Below are 20,733 nucleotides of genomic sequence, written 5' to 3' on the forward strand. Positions count from 1 at the left end.
AGATCTTCTCTCGTCTTCAGGAGACCTACGAGCTTGAATGGGGCAATTTAGTCCTCATGACAATCACCAAAAACTATGCCAATGAATCTCCCCACATGATTGATAGCTTCTCCGATCCATCTCTTCCCCCTAGCCATTGCGACCAAACCCCCTTCACTTGTAGATGAGGAATCATGAACATAGAGATTCCTCTAGGAGCTTCTAATCACTTCATCGCAAAGGGGAGACGCCCAAAGCATCCAAGAGAAATTCAGGCTTGACAACTGTGGGCACTAAGGGCGTGACTCGATTATGAATCAACTTCGCAAGGGCTTCATCAGAAGGCACCGCAACCAAAACAAGAGAGTCGAACTTGGAGAATCTTGCCAGGCCACAAGCCCCATATCAACATCCAGGGAAGAGCCACTCGAGACGAGCAGCGGAAAGGATGACCTGGAGGGGGAATGAAAGTCATCTGAGGAGCACACATGGGGGGGAGCGCCTTGCAGTGTTTTAGGTATCAACGATATCGGCCGACATTTCCCACGATATATCTTGTATCCCACCTGTGCAAAACGAAATGCACAAGTAGTGGGATATATCCCACATGTTCGATCTAGAGAGCATTTTCGATTGTCGATCCTTTTTTTTTCTTCTTTAAAATGCAAATCAAGTTAAATTAGTGTCAAATTGTTACAAATCATGAAAAATCATGGATTGGGAGCTTCGATTTTAAGATTTGGAGGAGACGGGCTGAGTTGCGGAAAATTGAAAAAAAAAAATCATAATTTCACAATTTCTCACAAATCGGTTACAATCTGTGTCCAAATATAAAATCAAACATGTATGTATCCTGCTCTAGTGATTCTTCTTTTGTTTTTGAATGTATTGCTTGTGTTTCCACACGCCTTTATACATTTATAAATTATCTTAATAGACTTTGAATATACTTGCATCAATTCAGTTAGGTAGTGCATAGATTAGGACCCCATTCAAAGAAAACCTATTAAGACGTTATACAAAGAAAATCTATTATGTGCACTTGTTTTTTGCAATGTTTTGATTTATAAGTGTATTGATGTCTTTTTTAACAATCACTGAAGTTTCATTTAAAAATTCAACCAATTCCCCATGTTTCCAACAACAGCAATACATTACGTGATACAACCGATATATCCCATGTGATAACCGATACGTATTTGTATCCCAAGGGTGCAATATGTAACAAGATACCGATATTTCGAACATTGGCGCCTTGACCCCACCAACCCCCACTAAGGCCCAAGTCAACCACATGTCGCACAAGACAACTTCGAATTTGACAACCACAATCATAGGAGTTGCATCAATCGCCATTTTGCACCAGCACACCCCCTTATTGCAGTACTCCAGCCCCCACCCATCCCTCTCAACCTAAAAGATGCCACCAAGTAGAGGCTCCAAAGGGATGCATGGCGGGCTCAACTCCATAACAATAAGGCAAAGGACAGCTTGACTTTGAGATTGTTGTCTTGCCAACGCCTCGCGGCTGACACGGGTTGGGACGCGTGTCACCTCTACCGAAGCTTCTCCTCCACCTTCCACCTGCAAACCGATCTCTGTCGACCACATGACAATCCCATCAACCGAAGGCTTTGATGAGACGTGGGCGGCACAATTCCATTAATGCATTGGAACATTTGACAAACTTTCAACAAGATAGTTGCCCACCACCACCTCACACCTAATAAGATCCAGGGGGCGTGTTGCCCCTTCCAGGGCATCGACGCCACCCAACGACTTCTGAGTAGTCTCCACTAGAGGTGTACACGAGTCGAACCGAGTCGAGCTTGGCACAACTCAACTCAGCTCGGCCACTAGCTGACCGTAGCTCGAACTCGGCTCGGTCCTCGAGCCTGATCGGCCAACTCGGCTCGGCTCGGTTTGGTCAGCAGCTTGGGCCAATTCAAGCCAAGTTCGCCTCTACAGCATTTTCACAAAACATGGACTGCACCTTCAAATTCTCGCTGTTCGTAAAACAACAGCAGTGGTTTTATAGGTATTTCATCAAACACCTTGTAGGCAACATCAAAATCAAGAAAAAGGGATATTTGTTTCACATACATACCTTCCTTGCCACCAGCCGACACTTCATTGGGTCATTTCATCAAACACTTGGTGAGCAACATCAATATCAAAGTAACCGAGTCACCGAATTGGTTTGATTCAAGTTGGGGTTCGATCCGAGTCGAGTCGAGCTCGGCCAAGCTCGAACTCGGTTCAAAATTTTTTCGAGATAAAAAAAATCAGCTCGACTCGGCTCAAACTCAGTTTCGAACCGAGTTGAATCGAGCTTTTTCGAGTTGAGTCGAGCGAGCTAACCGAGCTAACTCGGTTCATGTACAGCCCTAGTCTCCACCACACACATAACCTTCCCATGGTCTAGTACTCCGTGCAAGCACTAAAATTGGAACTCCTCCCCCCTCCACCGCTCCTCTGCTCCTTGCAGAGGGACCGGTAGCCTCTCCTGGCCACCCGCCACCAACTTCATGGACTGACCGATCTCCTCCCTTCCCAGACAACACAAACCAGGGCATTCTCTTCTCCGACCATCACAAGATCCAGTCCTATACCAAGGCTAACTTCTTTAGACTCTTGCAACACTAAGTTACTCCATCACTTCGTTATCAAATTAATGACAACAACCAGATGTCAACCTTCCCAAACTCCAACCTCTCGGCCCATTTGCTAATGGAGGTAGCTAGCTCATTCCTGAACACATGTTAGGCAAGGATAAATCTCTCCACGTTCTCAGTTTTATGCAAGGAGATGCAAACCTCTGACCCACTGAGAGGGTGAAGAATCCTATCGTCTTCCTCCAGCCTGCAACATTGGTCGAGCTAGATTTCCAAGTCAGCAACGGAAGCACCATCCTTCAAAGATGCAACTAAACTCCATTGCAAGGCCCTCCAAGCATTCTTGATCACCTGGAGGTGGACCCTCACCTTTGTTTCGAGTGGAGATGCCTCCTTCCACACCCAACTACCATCATCCAACATGGGATCAGATTGACCCCCAATAACAACAACAATAGGTTCACCTTGAAGGACCTTGGAGAGCCCACCACAATGGCCTCTTTGTAGGACTTTGCCTATCCATTGACACGCTCCACTCTTCCTTTTGTCATCCTTGAAGCCTCTACTGACTTCCTACCTCCTATCTTCCGTACTCCCTACATCTTCCTCCCAACCGTCTTTTTGCTTCCTGATTCAACACTTCCAAGCCACAATGTGTTTCTGCACACGAAGTTTTCTTCCTCCATAGCTTCTTCTCTTTAGCCCTTTATCATCCTAGCCATCTCCTCAGACAACTCATTCGCATGAAGGCAAAACCCTGGATGGTCAACAACCACTGGACACCTCCCCCACATAATACCATTGAAATATAGTATTATACAAATTATTACATAGGAGCATAAATAGAGATGTATCTAGACAAACATATCATAAATTATATAAACAATACTAGATAATAAAAATGATAAATTGAAGTTTTTACTCTAATAGCCATCAAGATACATCTAACCCATTGATTTTAATCAACCAATGCAATTATGTATTGCATAGTGTGTGGGAGTTTTGTTCTCTCATTGTTGATGCCAAGCTCGAATAAAGAAGGGTTGTGTCGGGTTGGCAGTTGGCATGAAATTTTGGTGACAACTTTTATCATGATCCTGACAATATGACATTAGTCCGTCATGGAGTGGAACGGCATATCAGGAATCATGTATCTAATCCCAAAGAGTTAGGATAAGGCTTTGATGCTGGTGACGGCAAGGATGAGCCATTGAGATACGTGTATCTTATAAAAATATAATAATAATAATAACAACAACAATAAGAAGAAGTGATTTAGCAAGTTAACGGAGTCCTTGTTATGGTGGTTTCTCCATCATTAGCTTGTTCCTGCTCACAGTTATTCAACTTGTTCATTATCCCATTTTGTCCCACTAAGCCTTTTTTTTTCTTTCATTCTTTTTTTTTTTTCCTTTTGTATGGTCATTTACTAGAAAGGGTTTTCAAGCATAAGCTATTTCACATGGGCCCCCCAACTTTTTAAGTAATTTCAGCATCTCAAAGCTATATGATCATGGGCTGATATTTCAGTTGTAAAGTGCCTTCAGCAGAAAGCAAGAACTAAGATAGTGCAGGCCACCAAATGGATTGAACAACAAAACAAAATTACCAGCAGAAACTTAAAAAGAAAGTGCATAATCAGATCCGGTAAATGGTAATTCGCGCACCAGAAATTCTGAGGGCTATGTCTAGCTGCAGAAATCACCACTGCAAGCTCAAAGTTGGTCCCTGCTTCTTCTGCATCTTTCCCATTGATGCAATAAACTGAACAAACTCCTTTTGGGTAAGTTTCGCCAACATATTTGAAAAGTTCAGCATCCAAAGCACCTCTGCCATAAATTCACAAAAAAATTACCAAAAGAAACATGAAGCTACCACAAATCTGTTATAGTCTTTCCTACAAATGTCTTTCAGGCTGATAAATATAGCGTTTGACATGTAGTGACTAGTATGTATACACGCTCCCAAGTTCTCTCATCTGTCTGGCATAAGCACATGTTTAATGAAAACAACTTCAGCTTCCCAGCAAAAAACTGTCAAATTTTATGGGTCTTCATCGATTCTTCTAGGAGTTGATTTTCAAACATATGCATAAAACCTGGTGTGCATATGGCAAACATGTATGGTGATTGGGACCGTTGATCTTGTGAGGGCTGAACCATGGATGGGCTAGCGACTGGATGACTCCGACTATCTGATTGGCCAAAGATAATGGGATAGTCACACACTAGACAATTCTTTTCCCTGTGATGGAAGGCTACTATACACATGAAAGAGAAGTTAGAAGGCTTTAACGAGTTACCATGACGTAATTAACTCAATATCAAGAAATTGGAACCGTTTAAAGGACCATCAAAAGGAGAAAAACAGTAAACCTATTAAATGCAGATTTGTGGATCAGAAAGCAATAAAATAATGGTGAAAAATAACATATTTGTCACAAGAAGTAGCATCATGATAGGTAAGTAATAGCTATTCAAGAATAACAAACTCAGAGCATGACAACTTTGTTTTCAAGTACAGAATACAGAGTGAGGATATGGTTTGACACACTCAGAGAGATCATTGCAGGACGGCATAAAATTAAATAAATTAATATATCACAGCTCATGCCATACATAAGAAAGACCATAAAGGAAATGCAAAATATCACGTGCTACAGTTAGCGGGCACATGAACCTACCGAAAGTCCTCAATATAAGAGGATGGAAGCTCTTCATTAGTAGCAGGTCTCACCTCTGTACAAACCTGAAGCCATTTGTAACACTAGAATTAACCACTGGTGTACAACATCACTTGGTCACAAAAAGCAAATAGCCAAGGCAAATTATATCATCCATGGGCATGGCCAGGAGGATCAAATATATAAGGGATTTTCATGATTTTTATAGGGAAAAAAAAAAGAAAAAAAAAGAAAAAAGAAAAATAGAACAAACCAAACATGGTAAAAGTAAGTAAAGGAGTAAGCTTTCATCAAAGGAAAGGTTCCTAAAACAGACGGTCATGTTATCAATCCTTTTCTTTCTTTCTTTTCCTTTCTTTTCTTTTCTTTTCTTTTCTTTTCTTCTCTTCTTCTTCTTTTTTTTTTTTTTTTTTTGTGAGAGGTTATGGTAATTTTATTGAAAAAAAGGTGCCCAAGATGGCGCAAGGCTACAACCTAAAAAAAGGAAATTTACAATCTTTTAAAGCATCTATACAAGAGGCCCATTCTACTACATATAACTTTGCCCTACTAGAAATCCACTCCACCTTATAGCACTCATTCCGAAAGCACCTATCATTCCTCTCTCCCCAAATCGTGCAAAGTGCAGCCAACAAGCATAGCCTCCAAAGAACCTTAGCTTGTTTCCAAATACCCACTCCATGCCATGCCATGAAGAGGCTCCCGACTAAAGATAGCATTGTCCAAGAAATATTGAAGCTCCTTAGGAACTCATTCCACACCTAATGCATGAGGGGATAATTTATAAAAAAATGATCGGTTGAGTCAGCTTGCCATACACATGAGGCAAACATAGATATCATCATTGATCATTTTTTGAGACTGTTGACGAACAAAACCCATTCCCTTCCAACTAACCACCCAAAGGCCGCAATATTTCTTGAAGCACAACACATTCTCAGATCTTGAAGCACATAGTAAAGAATGATCAAACCAAGAAACAACTTGACTTTCCTTTCAGCCAAACCATCCACTCCTAGTCACCTCTCACTGGGTAACATAGTTGGAGTTGGAGATGACCCAAGGTAGCGAAACATACTCATCAACGTCTTCATTACAAAGGACCCGACAGCCTCCACCAAAGGAAAAGCACCTAGTGACCAAGATATTGCGATCCGAAGAGAGGTAAACCATATTTGGAAACATTGTTTACAAGGTTGTTTCTCCAATCCATACATCCTCCCAAAATTGGATCTTCTCCCCACTACCAAGAGAAAATCCAACCCCCTCTTTGAACTTAACCTTTATGCAAGAAATCACTTTCTAGATTGTAGATGCCCTATAAAGCAAGGAGCGCCTAGTCCACCACCCTCCCTCCTAGCACCCGTACTTCTCAGCGATGGTCTCCCTCTACAAGGCCCCATCTTCCGCCCCAAACCTCCACCACCACTTGCCCAGAAGTGCCCAGTTCATCAACTCCAAATCTCTGACGTTGGCTCCTCCCTTCTCATAGGATTTGCACACCTCTCTCCAACCCAGCAGGTGGACTCTTTTCTCTTCTAACCCTTGCCATAAGAATTCATGATTCAGCCTTTCCAAACTCACCAACAACAACTTCAGGCATCTGAATAAAGACATGAGGTAGAGGGGCAACTTTGATAAGGCCACTCTGATGAGAATAATCCGGCCTCCAAGAGACAAATATTGGCCCTTCCATCTAGTTAATTGCCTCTCAAATCTTTCCATTACTTTGTCCCACAAATATTTAGTCAACTTCTCAATTACAAAGGCGTAACCCAAGATAAGTAGAGGAAAACGAGCTTGCCTTGCATCCGAAGATCCCCGCCATTTGCTTGACTTACTTTCTTAGATATATGAACTTCTAGCATCGTATTCTTTGCAATGTTAACTTTAGCCCTGACACCACTTCAAAACAACTTGTAATCATTCTTAACTTGTTGACCATGATCACATCGGCCTTGCAAGAATCGTGACGTTTGCAAACTATAGATGGGATATCGAAGGGCTTGATCTTTCCACCCTAAATCCACAGAAAAGACCTACCTCCTACCCCAATCTAGCATTCTTCCCAAAGCTTCTGCTACCATCGTAGAGAAAAAGGGAGAATGCAAGCCAACTTATTTGATACCCTTCAAGCTTTTGAAGAATCCTTTGGGAGAGCCATCAATTAGAACTGAAAACTTTGCTAAGATTATGCACTCCATAATCCATAATCTCCATTTCCTTCCACATTCAACATGGCCTAGCATGTAAAGGAAAACACCCCAATCAACGTGATTGTATGCCTTTTTAATGTCCAGCTTATAGATGATACCATCCAACATGCCCTTATATCTTGAGTTTAGGCACTCGTGCGCAATGAGAGCATTATCCAAGATTTGTCACCCTGTAATAAATGCTAATTCTTAGTGATGAGAAATTGACACTAGCTAGAGTTGCATTGGATCTTAAAGCTAAAACTTTGGTGAGAATTTTGTACGGCCCTCAGGCTGATTGGTCTAAAGTCCCTCAAGCTTTTTGCACCTGTCACCTTCAGGATAATGGAAATAAAGGATGCCCAACGCTCTATTGAAAGACTCCCCCTTATTGAAAAATTCCAACATGAAGTTCAAAACGTAGCCTTTCACTACTTCCCTCAACACCTAAACGAACACCAGAGGGAACCCATCAGGGCCCAAGGCTTGATACCTCCCCAATGAAAACACTACGGCTTTCACTTTGTCCTCGAAAAAGGGTCTCTCAAACAATTTAGCTTTCTCCCTTGATAGGCTACTGAAATTCAAGTTATCTAGCTTTGGTCTCCTCCACCCTTCCCCTGCTAGAACCTTTATAAAATTGAGCCACCGATCTTTCTCTTGGATCCTTTTGTCCTCTACAACAATGTGGCTAATTTTGCTACACCTTGCCCCAGCACTCACAATAACATGGAAAAATCTCGTGTTTTTATCACCCTCCATAAGCCAAATTGCTCTTGAGCACTGCCTCCACTTGATCTCCTCCTTCTGAAGCAGCTTGAGTAGCCCTGGGCTAACTTTAACCACAAATACTTTTCTTCCTATGACAACTCTATCCCTTTTGCCTTTATGTTGAGAGATCAGATCTTACTAAGAATGCTTTCAGCTATATTCTCTTGCTTCACCAACACTAACCTCTTCCAAGAGTTAATTTCTCCTCACAAGAGCTTCAGTTTATACAAATGGAATCATGAGAATTCTAACCTTTTTTCGGTCAAATCTCTATTCTTCTATAGCTCCAAACTCCTCGAGGGAGGACACCTTCATGATGGGAAAAATCTGGTAATTCAAAGTTCCTCCAAAGATATTGGTTTTCGGCTGGTTAGTAGGGAAGAAGAGAGTCCTGACTGTTGACAGCTTAAGGAAGAGGGGCATGACAATAGCCAACATTTGTCTCTACTGCATGGCTGATGAGGAAACGGTCGATCATCTATTCGTTCATTGTCCATTCATTGTTCAAGTGTGGTCGGCTATTCTCAGCTCCTTCAATATAGCGTGGTGTTTCCCTCCCTCTTCTGACGATCTGATTAAAGCTTGGCTTGGGCCAAATTTAGGAAAACAGAGAACAATAAAGTGGAGAATGTGTCTGCTGGTAGTCTGGTGGTTGGTTTGGGAAGAAAGAAACGAGAGATGTTTTACAGGGACCGCTAAATCTTCGGAAGCAACAATTCTGAGAGCCCAACACTTCTTAGCTGATTGGGGCCTCGTTTAGCCCAATCCTTAGTCTGTTGTTTGTTTTTTCCTTGCTTTTTCCTTTGGAGTTTTTGTTTCGTTTTTTCTTTGGAGGTTGTTTTTCCCGCTACCTCAGCGGGAGATCTCCTCTTTCTCTTATATTTTGATCCTTTTAATATATCTTTGTCACCTTAAATTTTATTTTATTTTTTTTTAAAAAAAAAAGAGTTTCAGTTTATAGCTTAATTTGAATCGAGTGTAGCCATCGACATCTAAGGATCCCCACCACTCTCTTATCAACTTGGAAAACCCTTCCATCTCTAACAACATCAACTCAAACCTGAAAGGTTTGGGGCCTCAGTCCTCTACCCCAGCAGAATAGGACAATGATCCGACACGGGGTTCGGCAATCCACGCTTAAAAACTAGCGAGGACCTCTCACCCATTTGGCCAAGACAAAATCTATCGAGTCTTGACATCACAAACTGATCTTGACCATTCGACCAAGTGCACTTGCCACTTCCTATCAGAAGATCGATCATCTCGTGCGTTTCCAACCAATACGAGAACGTCCTCATGCTATGCATGATTTTCTCTCCGCTTGACTTTTCAAACAAAAATGTGCATGATTTTCCCTCCGCTTGACTTTTCAAACAAAAATCTGGTGACACTGAAGTCACATCCCACACAGCATGCATGGATCGCCAGTGTTTTCAATACCGGTATCAACGCATGTATCGCACCTTGGGATACAAAAATATATCCAGTATCGCATGTATCACATAATGTGATGTTGTTGATGGGAAACATTACGAAATTCGTAGGGATTTTCAATGAAACTTTAGAAGATGTTAAAAAGGACATTAATACACACTTATAACTCAAAAATATCACCCATAAAAAAAAGCACACATGATAAATTTACTTTGTATAGATCCTAAACTATGCGCCGTCTTATAGAAGTGATGCAACTATATTAAAAATCAGTACATATAATTTAAATCATAGAGGACATGCATAAAAACACAACCAATACATTCAAAAGCCAAATTTGTCTTACAATGCATAGTGCAATTATTTTTAAAAAATAAAATTTGAAAATATTTTTATAATTTTCTCAAAAACTAAATTTATTTCTAAAAACAAATAAATGAGTGTGATTGATGTTAAGATCAACATAAACTCGTAACTAAATAAATATAAGACATAAATGACATATAGTTAATGCAACTTCTTCAAAAAAATTATTTTTATTTATTTTACAATATTTTTAATTAAAAAATATTTATTTTCAAAAGTTCCAAAAAGTTCTGTTAGATTACCCTCTAAACACTCTCACATGATTTTTCTACACTGTAATCGCAAGTTAAATGGAAAAAAAAAAAAAAAAAAGAATTTTCCCCAAATTCCCCCATTTTTTACCAAATCGTAGGTCAAAATCCATGAACCATGATTAAGCATGAAAAATTATGGATTACTAACTACATTCCATAGATTCCTAGCAATTTAAATATGAGAACAATTTAAATTAGCAAAAACTCAACTCACAAATTGAGTTTCTGGTACCACATGCTCTCCGATCTCGATTTCCACACCCAAATCCCTTTCTCTCCAAACAAATGAAAAGGATTTGTTGAAATTCCCTTAGCAATGTAATTCTAGAAAAAAAAAATTCTAGAAAAAAAATCAAAGAAAATCAGTTTTATTAAAAGATTTTTAGCAAAATTTTCAAAATTTTCAAAAGGGGACCAATGCAAGTGCAATATCATCGATACGTGTGATACATATCGACGATATCAGGAAACTTATAATAGCAATATTTTCAAAATATTGTATTGTATCAATATATTGTCGATGCATTGCGATATATCGTGATGTATCGACCAATACCGGAAAGTTTTCCAACCACAGCTCAATTTCATATTGGCATTGTGCAAAATCAATAGTATCAGCTGAAATTATCAATACTACAATCATTTTGGACCACTGACCTTGCCACAAACTGAGCTCAACTCTACCCAAATTCATCCCTTTATCGTATTCAACATCAAGTACCTATATGATAGCATTCACTCAACAAAGGAAGCTGACGCTTCCTACCCACTCTATATCCAATTGAAAAATTGCTAAAACTCTTCCTTCCGTCCAGCTACCAAAATAGTAGCCCACCCATCTAATGATACTCTACATCACTGCCAAAAGGCGAGCCAGAAATCTCACAAGCCTCTCCGTAAGGACACGGAGAATAGGAAAGGATTCATAATGGCTAGCTAGCCTGTCACTTTGACCTTTGTCGTTACAATAGGACACCTACGGCCAAGGGCCACTCCTGTCCGTGTCGTTATTGGGATTGACAAAATTAGCATCCTAATAGTCTTTTGTCATTTCTTATATAAGATCCTAACGAAAATGATTGTTCATCATCTGGATTTGCTTCCACCTAAATTGATATCTGAGGAACAAAGCGCCTTCATTGAACAACATTCAAGACCACCTTCAACATCGCCAACACAAAATACTTCTCACGCCACAAATTCTCCTTAGCCTAGATGTTAGCATCCCACACAACCAAAATACCCCTTGCAGAACCAATAGCATTAATGACTACCCAATCCTTAGAGCTAAGATCCTATAGAGAGTCTAGTAACCTCCCATCAAAGGCTTGAACCTTGGTCTCCTAAAACGTGATCACCTAGGCCATTGATGTTCTACAGATATCCCTAATTTATCCCCTTACATTCCAACTCAAAATCTTCATTTGGAAACCGATCTCCCCCTTCAACCCTTCCTAGCCCTCCTCAAGAAACCTCCAGAACCATAATTGATATTAGAGGTGAGACTTGGCAACTCTTTGCTCCCTGTGAGGAATCGTTAAAGCTTCCTTTGTATGATAGGTTACTCCAATTTGTCTTCCCACGTGATTCAAGGCTTCCCTAATCCATCACTTTCCCCTAACTATTGCAACCAAGGTATTCTGCAACGGTAACGATGGCCATAACAACCACCACCATTACCTTTATGATACGGGTCGTAATGGCTGTTACGGCCTCCATAACGGCCATTACAGTATCTTCCTTTTTTTTTTTAATTGAAAGGAAAGATTTATAAAACCTATATCTACCCCCCATAACATTGAAAAAACCTGTATTTGCCCCATAACAAACCATTACGAGGTTGTTACGACCTTTACAGGGGGCATAATGGGTCGTTAACAATGGTTACAGGTCATTTTTTCCATAATGGCTATTATGATTGTTACAACGCTGTAACGTGTAACGGTTGCCGTCGTTACTTTTTACATAACGGCCTTTACAACACACTATGACTACAACGCGATTGGCCATCTTTATCTTCAACTTTCTTGTTCGAACATCTTGACAATTCATGATAAGTGGTTATCTCCACCCCTTCAGTGACTGCCACCTACAACACAACCATCTCTAGGATTTCCGAGAATAGGATTGCATCCCTTGCACCAACACTTAAAAGGGCCTCCCACATGCAGAGATTATAAGTCAAGACCACATGTGCCTCCACAAGGGAGAAAAACACATGAGCCATCGAGAGCACACACCTCATAGCTCCTGAGACACATGGAGCTATCTCTACATCAAACTCGGCATGAATCGACTCCAGTTTAAAACTCGTCATCTGGACCTGACACCACCATCTCGAGACCACACTTCGAACCATCACGCGCCATTCAAACTTTACACTTGAGCCCCTGAACCTTGTCGCCAAAGCTTCCTGCAATCCCGACCCTATAGTCTGGCACTCTACATATCCAATCTCTCAATTCCAGTGTGATAGTAGAAACGTCTCCCCTTGACATTGACCCAGACTTGTCTGTTGGCCAACCACATGTCACTGAAGCAGCCACCCACCCAGCCTTCGCCTAGCGACTAGTAGTGAGGCGATGGAGTACATGCATTCTCCTAATGATATGGAACTGTGCCAGAGTACAAGAAATGTGCTCTTCACCTTCCCTAGGTGTTGTTGAACCCAATGCATTCCTCCATTGCAGCTCCCTCCTTCCTCCCCCAGTCAAGCCACGACTCTCCCTTCACCACCCTTATTGCCACTCTGACGTCCCCTACCACAATGATAACCCTCTCCAACACTGGCAACACTTTCTTCCTCCACATGTACATCCTTGCTAGCCTCGGGTAGATTAGAGGTGTACACGAGTCGAACCGAGTCAAGCTTGGCACAGCTCGACTTGGCTCGGCTACTAGCTGACCTCAACTTGAACTCAGCTCGGCTCAGTCCTCGAGCCTGATTGGCCAGCTCAGCTTGGTTCGGTCAGCAGCTCGAGCTAGTTCGAGCCAAGATTGAGCCAAGTTCGCCGGTGCAGTATTTTCACGAACACATGGACTGCACCTTCAAATTCTCACTGTATGTAAACCAGCAATAGCGGTTTTATAGGTATTTCATCAAACACCTTGTAGGCAACATCAAAATCAAGAAAAAATGGTATTTATTTGATGAAACATACCTTTCTTGCCACTAGCCGACACTTCGTTGAGTCATTTCATCAAACACTTGGTGAGCAACATCAATATCAAAGTAACCGAGTCACCGAACTGGTTCGATTCGAGTTCGATTCGAGTTGGGTTCGATCCGAGTCGAGTTGAGCTCGAACTCGGTTTGAAATTTTTTCGAGCTCAAAAAATCACCTCAACTCGGCTCGAACCAAGTTTCAAACCGAGTCGAATCAAGCTTTTTCGAGTTGAGTCGAGTGAGCTAACCGAGCTAACTCGGTTCGTGTACAACCCTAAGTCAACTGCAGCCACCTTGCCAGTACACAATCCCACTATTACAAAAGCTTCCACGAACAAGATTTCTAATGGCATCCCTCACACTTGGTAACATGCCTCCTCCCACACGAACAACGACCACTCAGTCCATCTGCACAAACGCTTCACATGTCCATCCTTGAACAAGACCCCTATGATATGGACATTATCCACCTCCAGGTCCAGGCTCAAGGAGATACATACCTTGTTTTCGAAAAGGAATTTGAGGTGGCTTTGATCTTCTACCATACCACCACTCTCAGCTAACCAGTTCTTCACATTGGTAATGTAGGCCCCTCCCTTAACCTATGCCGCCAAACTCCATCAAAGCATCTCCCACACATTCTCAACCACCATTGGATGGACTCTCACCACAGGCTCATCGTCAGCATCATCCCTCCACAACCACTTCTCCTCCTCACTCTCACCACAAGCTCATCTTTAGCATCATTCCTCCACAACCACTTCTCCTCCTCCTTTCTCCCCAAAATTTCCACCTATGATTCCTCCCCTCCCTCCCTCCAAAAAAAAAAAAGGAAGTAAAAGAGGGTCCTTCACCGCAACATACATGTAAGATGTACCAACCCTCACACTATTATCCACCCCTAGCCTTGCCCCGATGCTCTTGACCCCATTGCCCCCCTCCTTCCCAGACATACCCCTTCCTTCTCCTACTTCTTCACTATCTGGTGGTTCACCGACTTCAGCCCATATTGAGTTCTTTGGATGAAAACCTTCAACCCCTCATACCTCCCATTCAAAGCCTTCACTGAAACCAAGAGTTCGTCTTCCTTCTCCAAACACACAAACCCTCCCTCCAACCCTTGAAACCACCACCTCCCTCACCAACGTGACTATCCCGAAGACCCTTTTGAAGTTTAACTCTATCCACCCCTCCAACCCCCCTAAATCCTCCTCGACATTGACAAATTTCCCCCAATTCCCCCGTAACTGTAGTTGACCCTCATTTTTCCTCATCCTTCCTCCCCTCTCCTACCATGCCGATAGGGCTTTCTCCTCTTTGTGCACCACTCATCCGAATTTTGTCCCCATCCACCCTCAATCTTTTCCCCACCTCTGCTTAGATCCCCGAACTAACATCGTCCCCTTGAATGGTGAAAGAACTCGGCCTCATCCCTTTGCCTTGATGGACACCTGGGATTCAACTCTGGGTCTCACTTCCTTGTGAAGCTGATGTAGATTTTCTCTCGAACTTCTCTTCCACACGATCGACCTCTAAAACCTCACGATCAACCTCTGAATCCTCCTATTGATCTACCTTGTGACAATCTCCTTACGAGCATCTTCATTTCGATTCACTCAGTCCTTTTCTTATTGTGATATTTTAGCATTGAATTTACAAGGTTAAGTATCAACCTCTAAAACCTCACGATCAATCTCTGAATCCTCCTATTGATCTGCCTCGTGAAAATCTCCTTGCGAGCATCTTCATTTCAATTCACTCAGTCCTTTTCTTATTGTGATGTTTTAGCATTGAATTTACAAGGTTAAGTATCAAGAGTATTGGTCCTCATCCATTGGAGTGGACAGGTATGCCCCAAAAAAACCTTTCAAATGCAAGATTCCAACTAATTGGCCTTTTGTGGACAGTTGCTATTTGGGCAGGCTACTAATTGAAGTCCCCTTTGAAATATCCAGGGCACCCAGAATACATAGTAGGACCACCAGACCAAGGTTCTGGATACTGAAACATGGACCACTTGTGAGGGCACATCAAGTCAATAGTCATGGACAGATGCATTGGGATCTCATAATTCCTTGTGTTTACTTCTATATCAATGTCATGTAAATTGCATCACTCAACTTCAAATATACATGGAACATGAATTCAAAACTTAAATTCAAAGTGTATTATCCATCTTGTTCCTATGAGTGTATGAGAAGATACGCAAATGAGCTTTGTTAGCCCTGTTAGTCATTACTTTTGTTCTCTATAGCTAGCCCTGTTCTCAACAGCTCTATTGACGTCTCTCCAAGATTGCCAACTAGAGCTGCGTTATTAAATATCCAAGATTTGGAAAGACATGCATGTATCAATATCATTTTTATCTCGATATAATAAGCATGCCTTTCGTAGATAAAGCAAAGGCTTCCAAATCCAGTATTTTCCTCATCATAGAAAGAAAAGATAAATGTAAGATAGCTGAACAAGAGTAAAGAAATTACTTGCTTGACATGGTCGACGGTGGCAACTTGACAAGTCCTGGGATCAAGATATTCAGTGTCACTAAGTTCCCCAAATGTTGTAACGAGCACCTGAAAGTGTATATAAAGATAATAAACATGTAAACAGAGATAATTTGGGAATAAATGCTTCATCATGTCACTCAGATAGTATGTCAAATTTAATAAATCGTAAAGGATCTCCTGTAAAATTTTGCAAGAATGTAGCAATACAAATATGTTATCTTGGGCCTGACATTGGAGCTTAGAACAAATCCAACAACCATTTCAAAATCATAGGATTTCCCATTAGAATTAATTCATAACTGTCTGTTGGAGTATTAAATACAAAATGTATGGGATCATGAAGTTAGAAACAAGGACAGCAACTCATAAAACAAATGAACTCTAAATGATGGTGATGTAGCAAATAGATGAAAATTGAATATCGTGCATAGATCATTGTGAATAACCCCTCCTGGGCAAATGGTTATTGAGTTTTGGGGAAGGAAACATTCGTGCCAATATAGAATGCAAGAAGGGGAGTGATATACAAAGTGTCCTCTCAATACAGAGCTTCACAAATATTCAAAGTGGTGTCTAGGGAGGCAAAAAAAAATCTCCAAGAGGGGGGTCCTTTAAAGAGGGGAATTGACCTTAGGTAAGGTTTTGGGAGGACAGGTGGTGTGGCAATGGACAACTTCAGTAGAAACCTATGAAGGAAGATAGCAACTGATGCCAGAATTTTGCCACTATTTACAACTGAATCACAATGAAGGAAGATAACAAAAATGCCTCTCTATGGTTGAGGAGAGGTGGCATGGGAACCTACTTTTGTAGAAACCTATCAGATGAAGAGGCTGATAAGTTCTTCAGCCTTCAGGAGCGGATTCACGTATCAGTACCTCCATTGATGAACAAGGACAGATGGCGATAGAGATTTGATGACACAAGGTGCTTGCCAATGAAGTTTTTCTATACCTTCCTCAAAAGTGATGAAGTGGAAAAGATGGAGGTCCCTACAACCATGATCGGGTCTTACCAGCGTCCAAAGGATGGAGGTCCATACGGGCATGATTTGGTCTTACCAGGGCCCATCAAGAGTCGTGGCTGGCTGGTTGGCAAAGACAAGATTCTTATTGCCTCATTTGAGTGGGAAGATGACAATTACAAATGGTTGTATCCCATGTTTGAGAAATGCAAAATTGGTGGCATACTTGTTTATTCATTGTCCCTTCGTGACAGAGATGTGGAGGAGGTTTTTTGCGTTTTTTGAGATGTCTTGGGTCATGGCAGGGACAATAACCACCTTTCTTCCATGCTTGGAACTGGAGCATCCATGCCTTCTTGGTAAGAGAAAAAGAAAAACATTTTGGAGACTATCTCTATTGTTGGGCTTTGGTTGAATTGAAAGAAACAGAACAATAGAACTTTAAAATCCACTTGGAACCATCAGAAGTGGTCTTCCCAAGAGCAAGTGGGGAGGTGATAGATTGGGTATGGGTCGTAAGACTTTAGTTAGATGTAGTAGAGACAAGTTAATGGGTTCCTCTTGGGGTGTGGAGTCGAGACTTTTAGAGCTAAGATGATTTCCCATCCTCTTCTTCTTCTTTTCTTTTCTTTCTTTATTTTCCCCCTTTTCCTTTTACTTCTTCCGCTTCTTCTTCTCTCTTTTTTTTTATGCTTTGTGGAAAGATGACTAAATTTTTATTAAAACAAACTAACACCCATTTGGCACCATGGAATTGGGTATAATAAGAGGTAATTGGAGGTAAATGCACCAAAATCCCACATTTGGCGCCATGGAATTGGAGGTAAATGGAATCGGAGATAAATGAAAACACACTTTTTGGTTTATTTTGAAATCACTTCTTTTCTTTTTTTTGAAATCCCTTTATTTTGTTGTGAATTGGAGGTAATTGGTACGAAATAGCTTTTTTGCCCTCCTTTTTTAAAGGTAGGAGAGTCGCATAAGTAATAAAGGTGTCCCTAGGCTACTAATATGCCGTACACTTAGCACTCCAATGATACCCCAAAACATACCAATTATTGGTTGCATCATTAAAATTACACTACTAGAATGATTCGAACTATCCAAACGTTGGTCATCTAAATGGATGGTTAAAATTTTTTGACCGTTTGTGGCCCACCCGAGGCTCAGAATTTCCTCACTTCTGGTGAAAGTATATTTCAATGGGCTTGTTACAATCATTCTATCAAATATCACATATCTACACCAATTTGGGATATTAAAGATGAATTAGTTAATCAAATTCAGGTTCCTGTGAATATATTAAAGAAATCCAATGCATTCTAATTACAGGGATCCAAACACAATTTTTTGGATTCCAATGCATTCCAATTATAGGCTGTCAAACAAAACTAAGCATTCCAATTCACATGGATTCCAGTGTAATTGTGCATTGGATTCCAATGCATTCCAATTACACGGTGCCAAAAGAGCCCTAACAAACAAGAATACACAAACACTGAGGGCTAAAAGCAAGTGACCCTCTCATCACTCCACCTCAAGCCCCCCAAGGGCTATACAACAAAAACAAAGAAAGAAAATCAACAAATAGTAAAAACCACGGTAAAGGAAACAAAATGAGTGATCTCATTGATACCATGCCATTTCCTTAAATAGAATATAAACATGCCTTTGAATTCAAGCCTAGCCATAGCTGATCCAATTCCTACCGCCATGAAATGAATTTTCCACACCATCACTTCAATTAGCACCTGCTTCTCCACAAAGATTTTTCCCTTTTTTTTTCCTTTCCAAATCCCCACAAAATTACAGAGGGAAATATCCTCCACATAACCCTCCCTAGAGCATGGTGAGGTCCCGTTGGCCATCCATCAATGACCTCTTTTTTCTCACCGAATGTGTCTTTTAGTGTCCATTTGTATACCGCTGATCAAATGGTTAGGATTGTCCTATCGGTATGACCTCATCTTCTTGGTCCATTCACTACTAAACCTGTTGAGTGTATGGTCCGGATCTCATTTATATGTGCCATCTATATGAGAATTGATGTGGAGGTACCATTCCACAAAGTAACACCCATGCCTCCAGAGGCATTGGATCAGTTCCCCTACTTAAATCATCATTACAGGAATCTTCATGAAGACCCAATGTCTCTAAGCATGGGAATTACTGCACCTCCTCATAGCTGACCATACATGTGCCACACATCGACATGATCCAGAGCTGCATCATTGATTCACCACTAGCCAGAAAATCCCTTAATCAGGCAATCCTAACAATCCAACCTATAAACTCTAAAACTGAAGGTGTGTCCTCACTACTAAAATTTCTACCCCAGTGATTGAACGGTCAGAATTTTCGATTTGTTTATGGTTCATTCTTTGTTGGACCAGCTTGATGAGCAGTCCGGATCATGTCCACCCAACAGCATGTGCAGTACATGATGTGGAGCAATGACGACAGAAGTATCCAAAAAAAAAGTCAAGAAAATCATAGAAATCAGCTACAGTCCGGTCAATAGAAGGGAATTAAAATACGGATGCAGAACAGCTCAATGCAGATCGATGATAAACTTACATCGCCAGTTCTGTTAGGGAGTTCAAGAGAGATCATGTGGGTTTTGTTGTAGGAAGGGAATGCTTCTGAAACCGCTGCCTTGTAAACGTCTTCATCCGATATAACCGATCTGATGTCTGGAATTCAATTGCAAGATTTCAATCCACACGGAGAAAATCAAAAGGAGAGAGAGAGAGAGAGAGAGAGAGAGAGAGAGAGAGAGAGAGAGAGAGAGACCTTTGGAAATGTATTGGATTTCTCCGGGAGGGGCGTTGGTAAGGAACCATTTGGCGATGTCTTTCTTCTGTTTGGGAGTCAGTTCTTCCATTTCTTGGGAATCGGGATCTGCCATTGATGGAAGGAATCAATGGCTCAGAGAGAGGCAGGGAGATTTCAGAGGGAGAGATTTCAGGGAGAGGGATTTCAGTCACTCTCTTTTCTTCTTTTCACGGCAATGAGGGGAAGGAGACGAACCAGGGTGTGCGTGTGACGCACACGGTCTATCGGACATATGCTGAATCCCACACGCGTGTAGAATGTACTGTACAGGCAACTGACACGGATTAGCTACTGACAGGTGAGTAGCGAGACTCGCTACTTTGACGTCACCAAGTTCTGTGGGCCCCACCATGATGTATGTGTTGCATCCACACTGTCCATCTATTTGGAGAGATTATTTTAGGCCATGAACCAAAGAAAGAGGCAGATCCAAAGGCTGGAGTGGATCCTACGGTATAAAACAGTGGGGAGAGTGACACCCACCGTTGGAACCTTCCTGAGGTACACCGTGATGTTTTTTTGAGATTTAACCTGTTCATAGCTTAACACATACATGAAAGAAAGAAGGGAAAACACAAATATCATCTTGATCTAAAACTTTTCCGGCCCTTTGAAGTTTTTAATGGTGGCCGTCACTCTTTCCACTGCTTTCTGTGGTGGGATCCTCTAGAGCTTTGGATCTTAATCATTCTTTGGATCATGTCCTAATTTGATCTCTCCAAATGGATGGACGGTGTGGATACAAAACATACATCATGGTGGGCCCACATAACTTGGTGACGTCACTTCAGTAGCGAGTCTGGCTACTCAACCTGTCAGCAGTTAATCCGCTTCCACAGGCGACGCGATTCCTACGTCCAAAAGCTCTTTAGGGGCCGAGCAATGTCTGTGTTACATCCAATCCGTCCATCCGTTGCGAGGGAACATCACGCAGTTTCAAAACTCAAGTGGGACCACGCAACAA

At 41.5% G+C, this 20,733-nt stretch overlaps 1 protein-coding gene across 1 annotated transcript in view; it reads right to left on the bottom strand.

The window, feature by feature from the left end:
- LOC131225305 (F-actin-capping protein subunit alpha) overlaps window positions 1-19,985 on the bottom strand; it is a 48,603-nt gene extending 28,618 nt beyond the window's left edge. Inside the window, exons 1-5 of the mRNA XM_058220818.1 lie at window positions 19,728-19,985; window positions 19,512-19,627; window positions 15,947-16,036; window positions 5,278-5,342; window positions 4,262-4,423 (exon numbers count right to left, since the gene is read on the bottom strand). Of these exons, the coding sequence (XP_058076801.1) occupies window positions 4,262-4,423; window positions 5,278-5,342; window positions 15,947-16,036; window positions 19,512-19,627; window positions 19,728-19,842 (548 nt within the window). The 5' untranslated portion in view covers window positions 19,843-19,985. The remainder of the gene's footprint in view (window positions 1-4,261; window positions 4,424-5,277; window positions 5,343-15,946; window positions 16,037-19,511; window positions 19,628-19,727) is intronic.
- Between the last annotated feature and the right edge of the window lie 748 nt (window positions 19,986-20,733).

The sequence above is a fragment of the Magnolia sinica genome, chromosome 14 (assembly GCF_029962835.1).
Source record: "Magnolia sinica isolate HGM2019 chromosome 14, MsV1, whole genome shotgun sequence".
NCBI classification, from domain to species: Eukaryota; Viridiplantae; Streptophyta; class Magnoliopsida; order Magnoliales; family Magnoliaceae; genus Magnolia; species Magnolia sinica.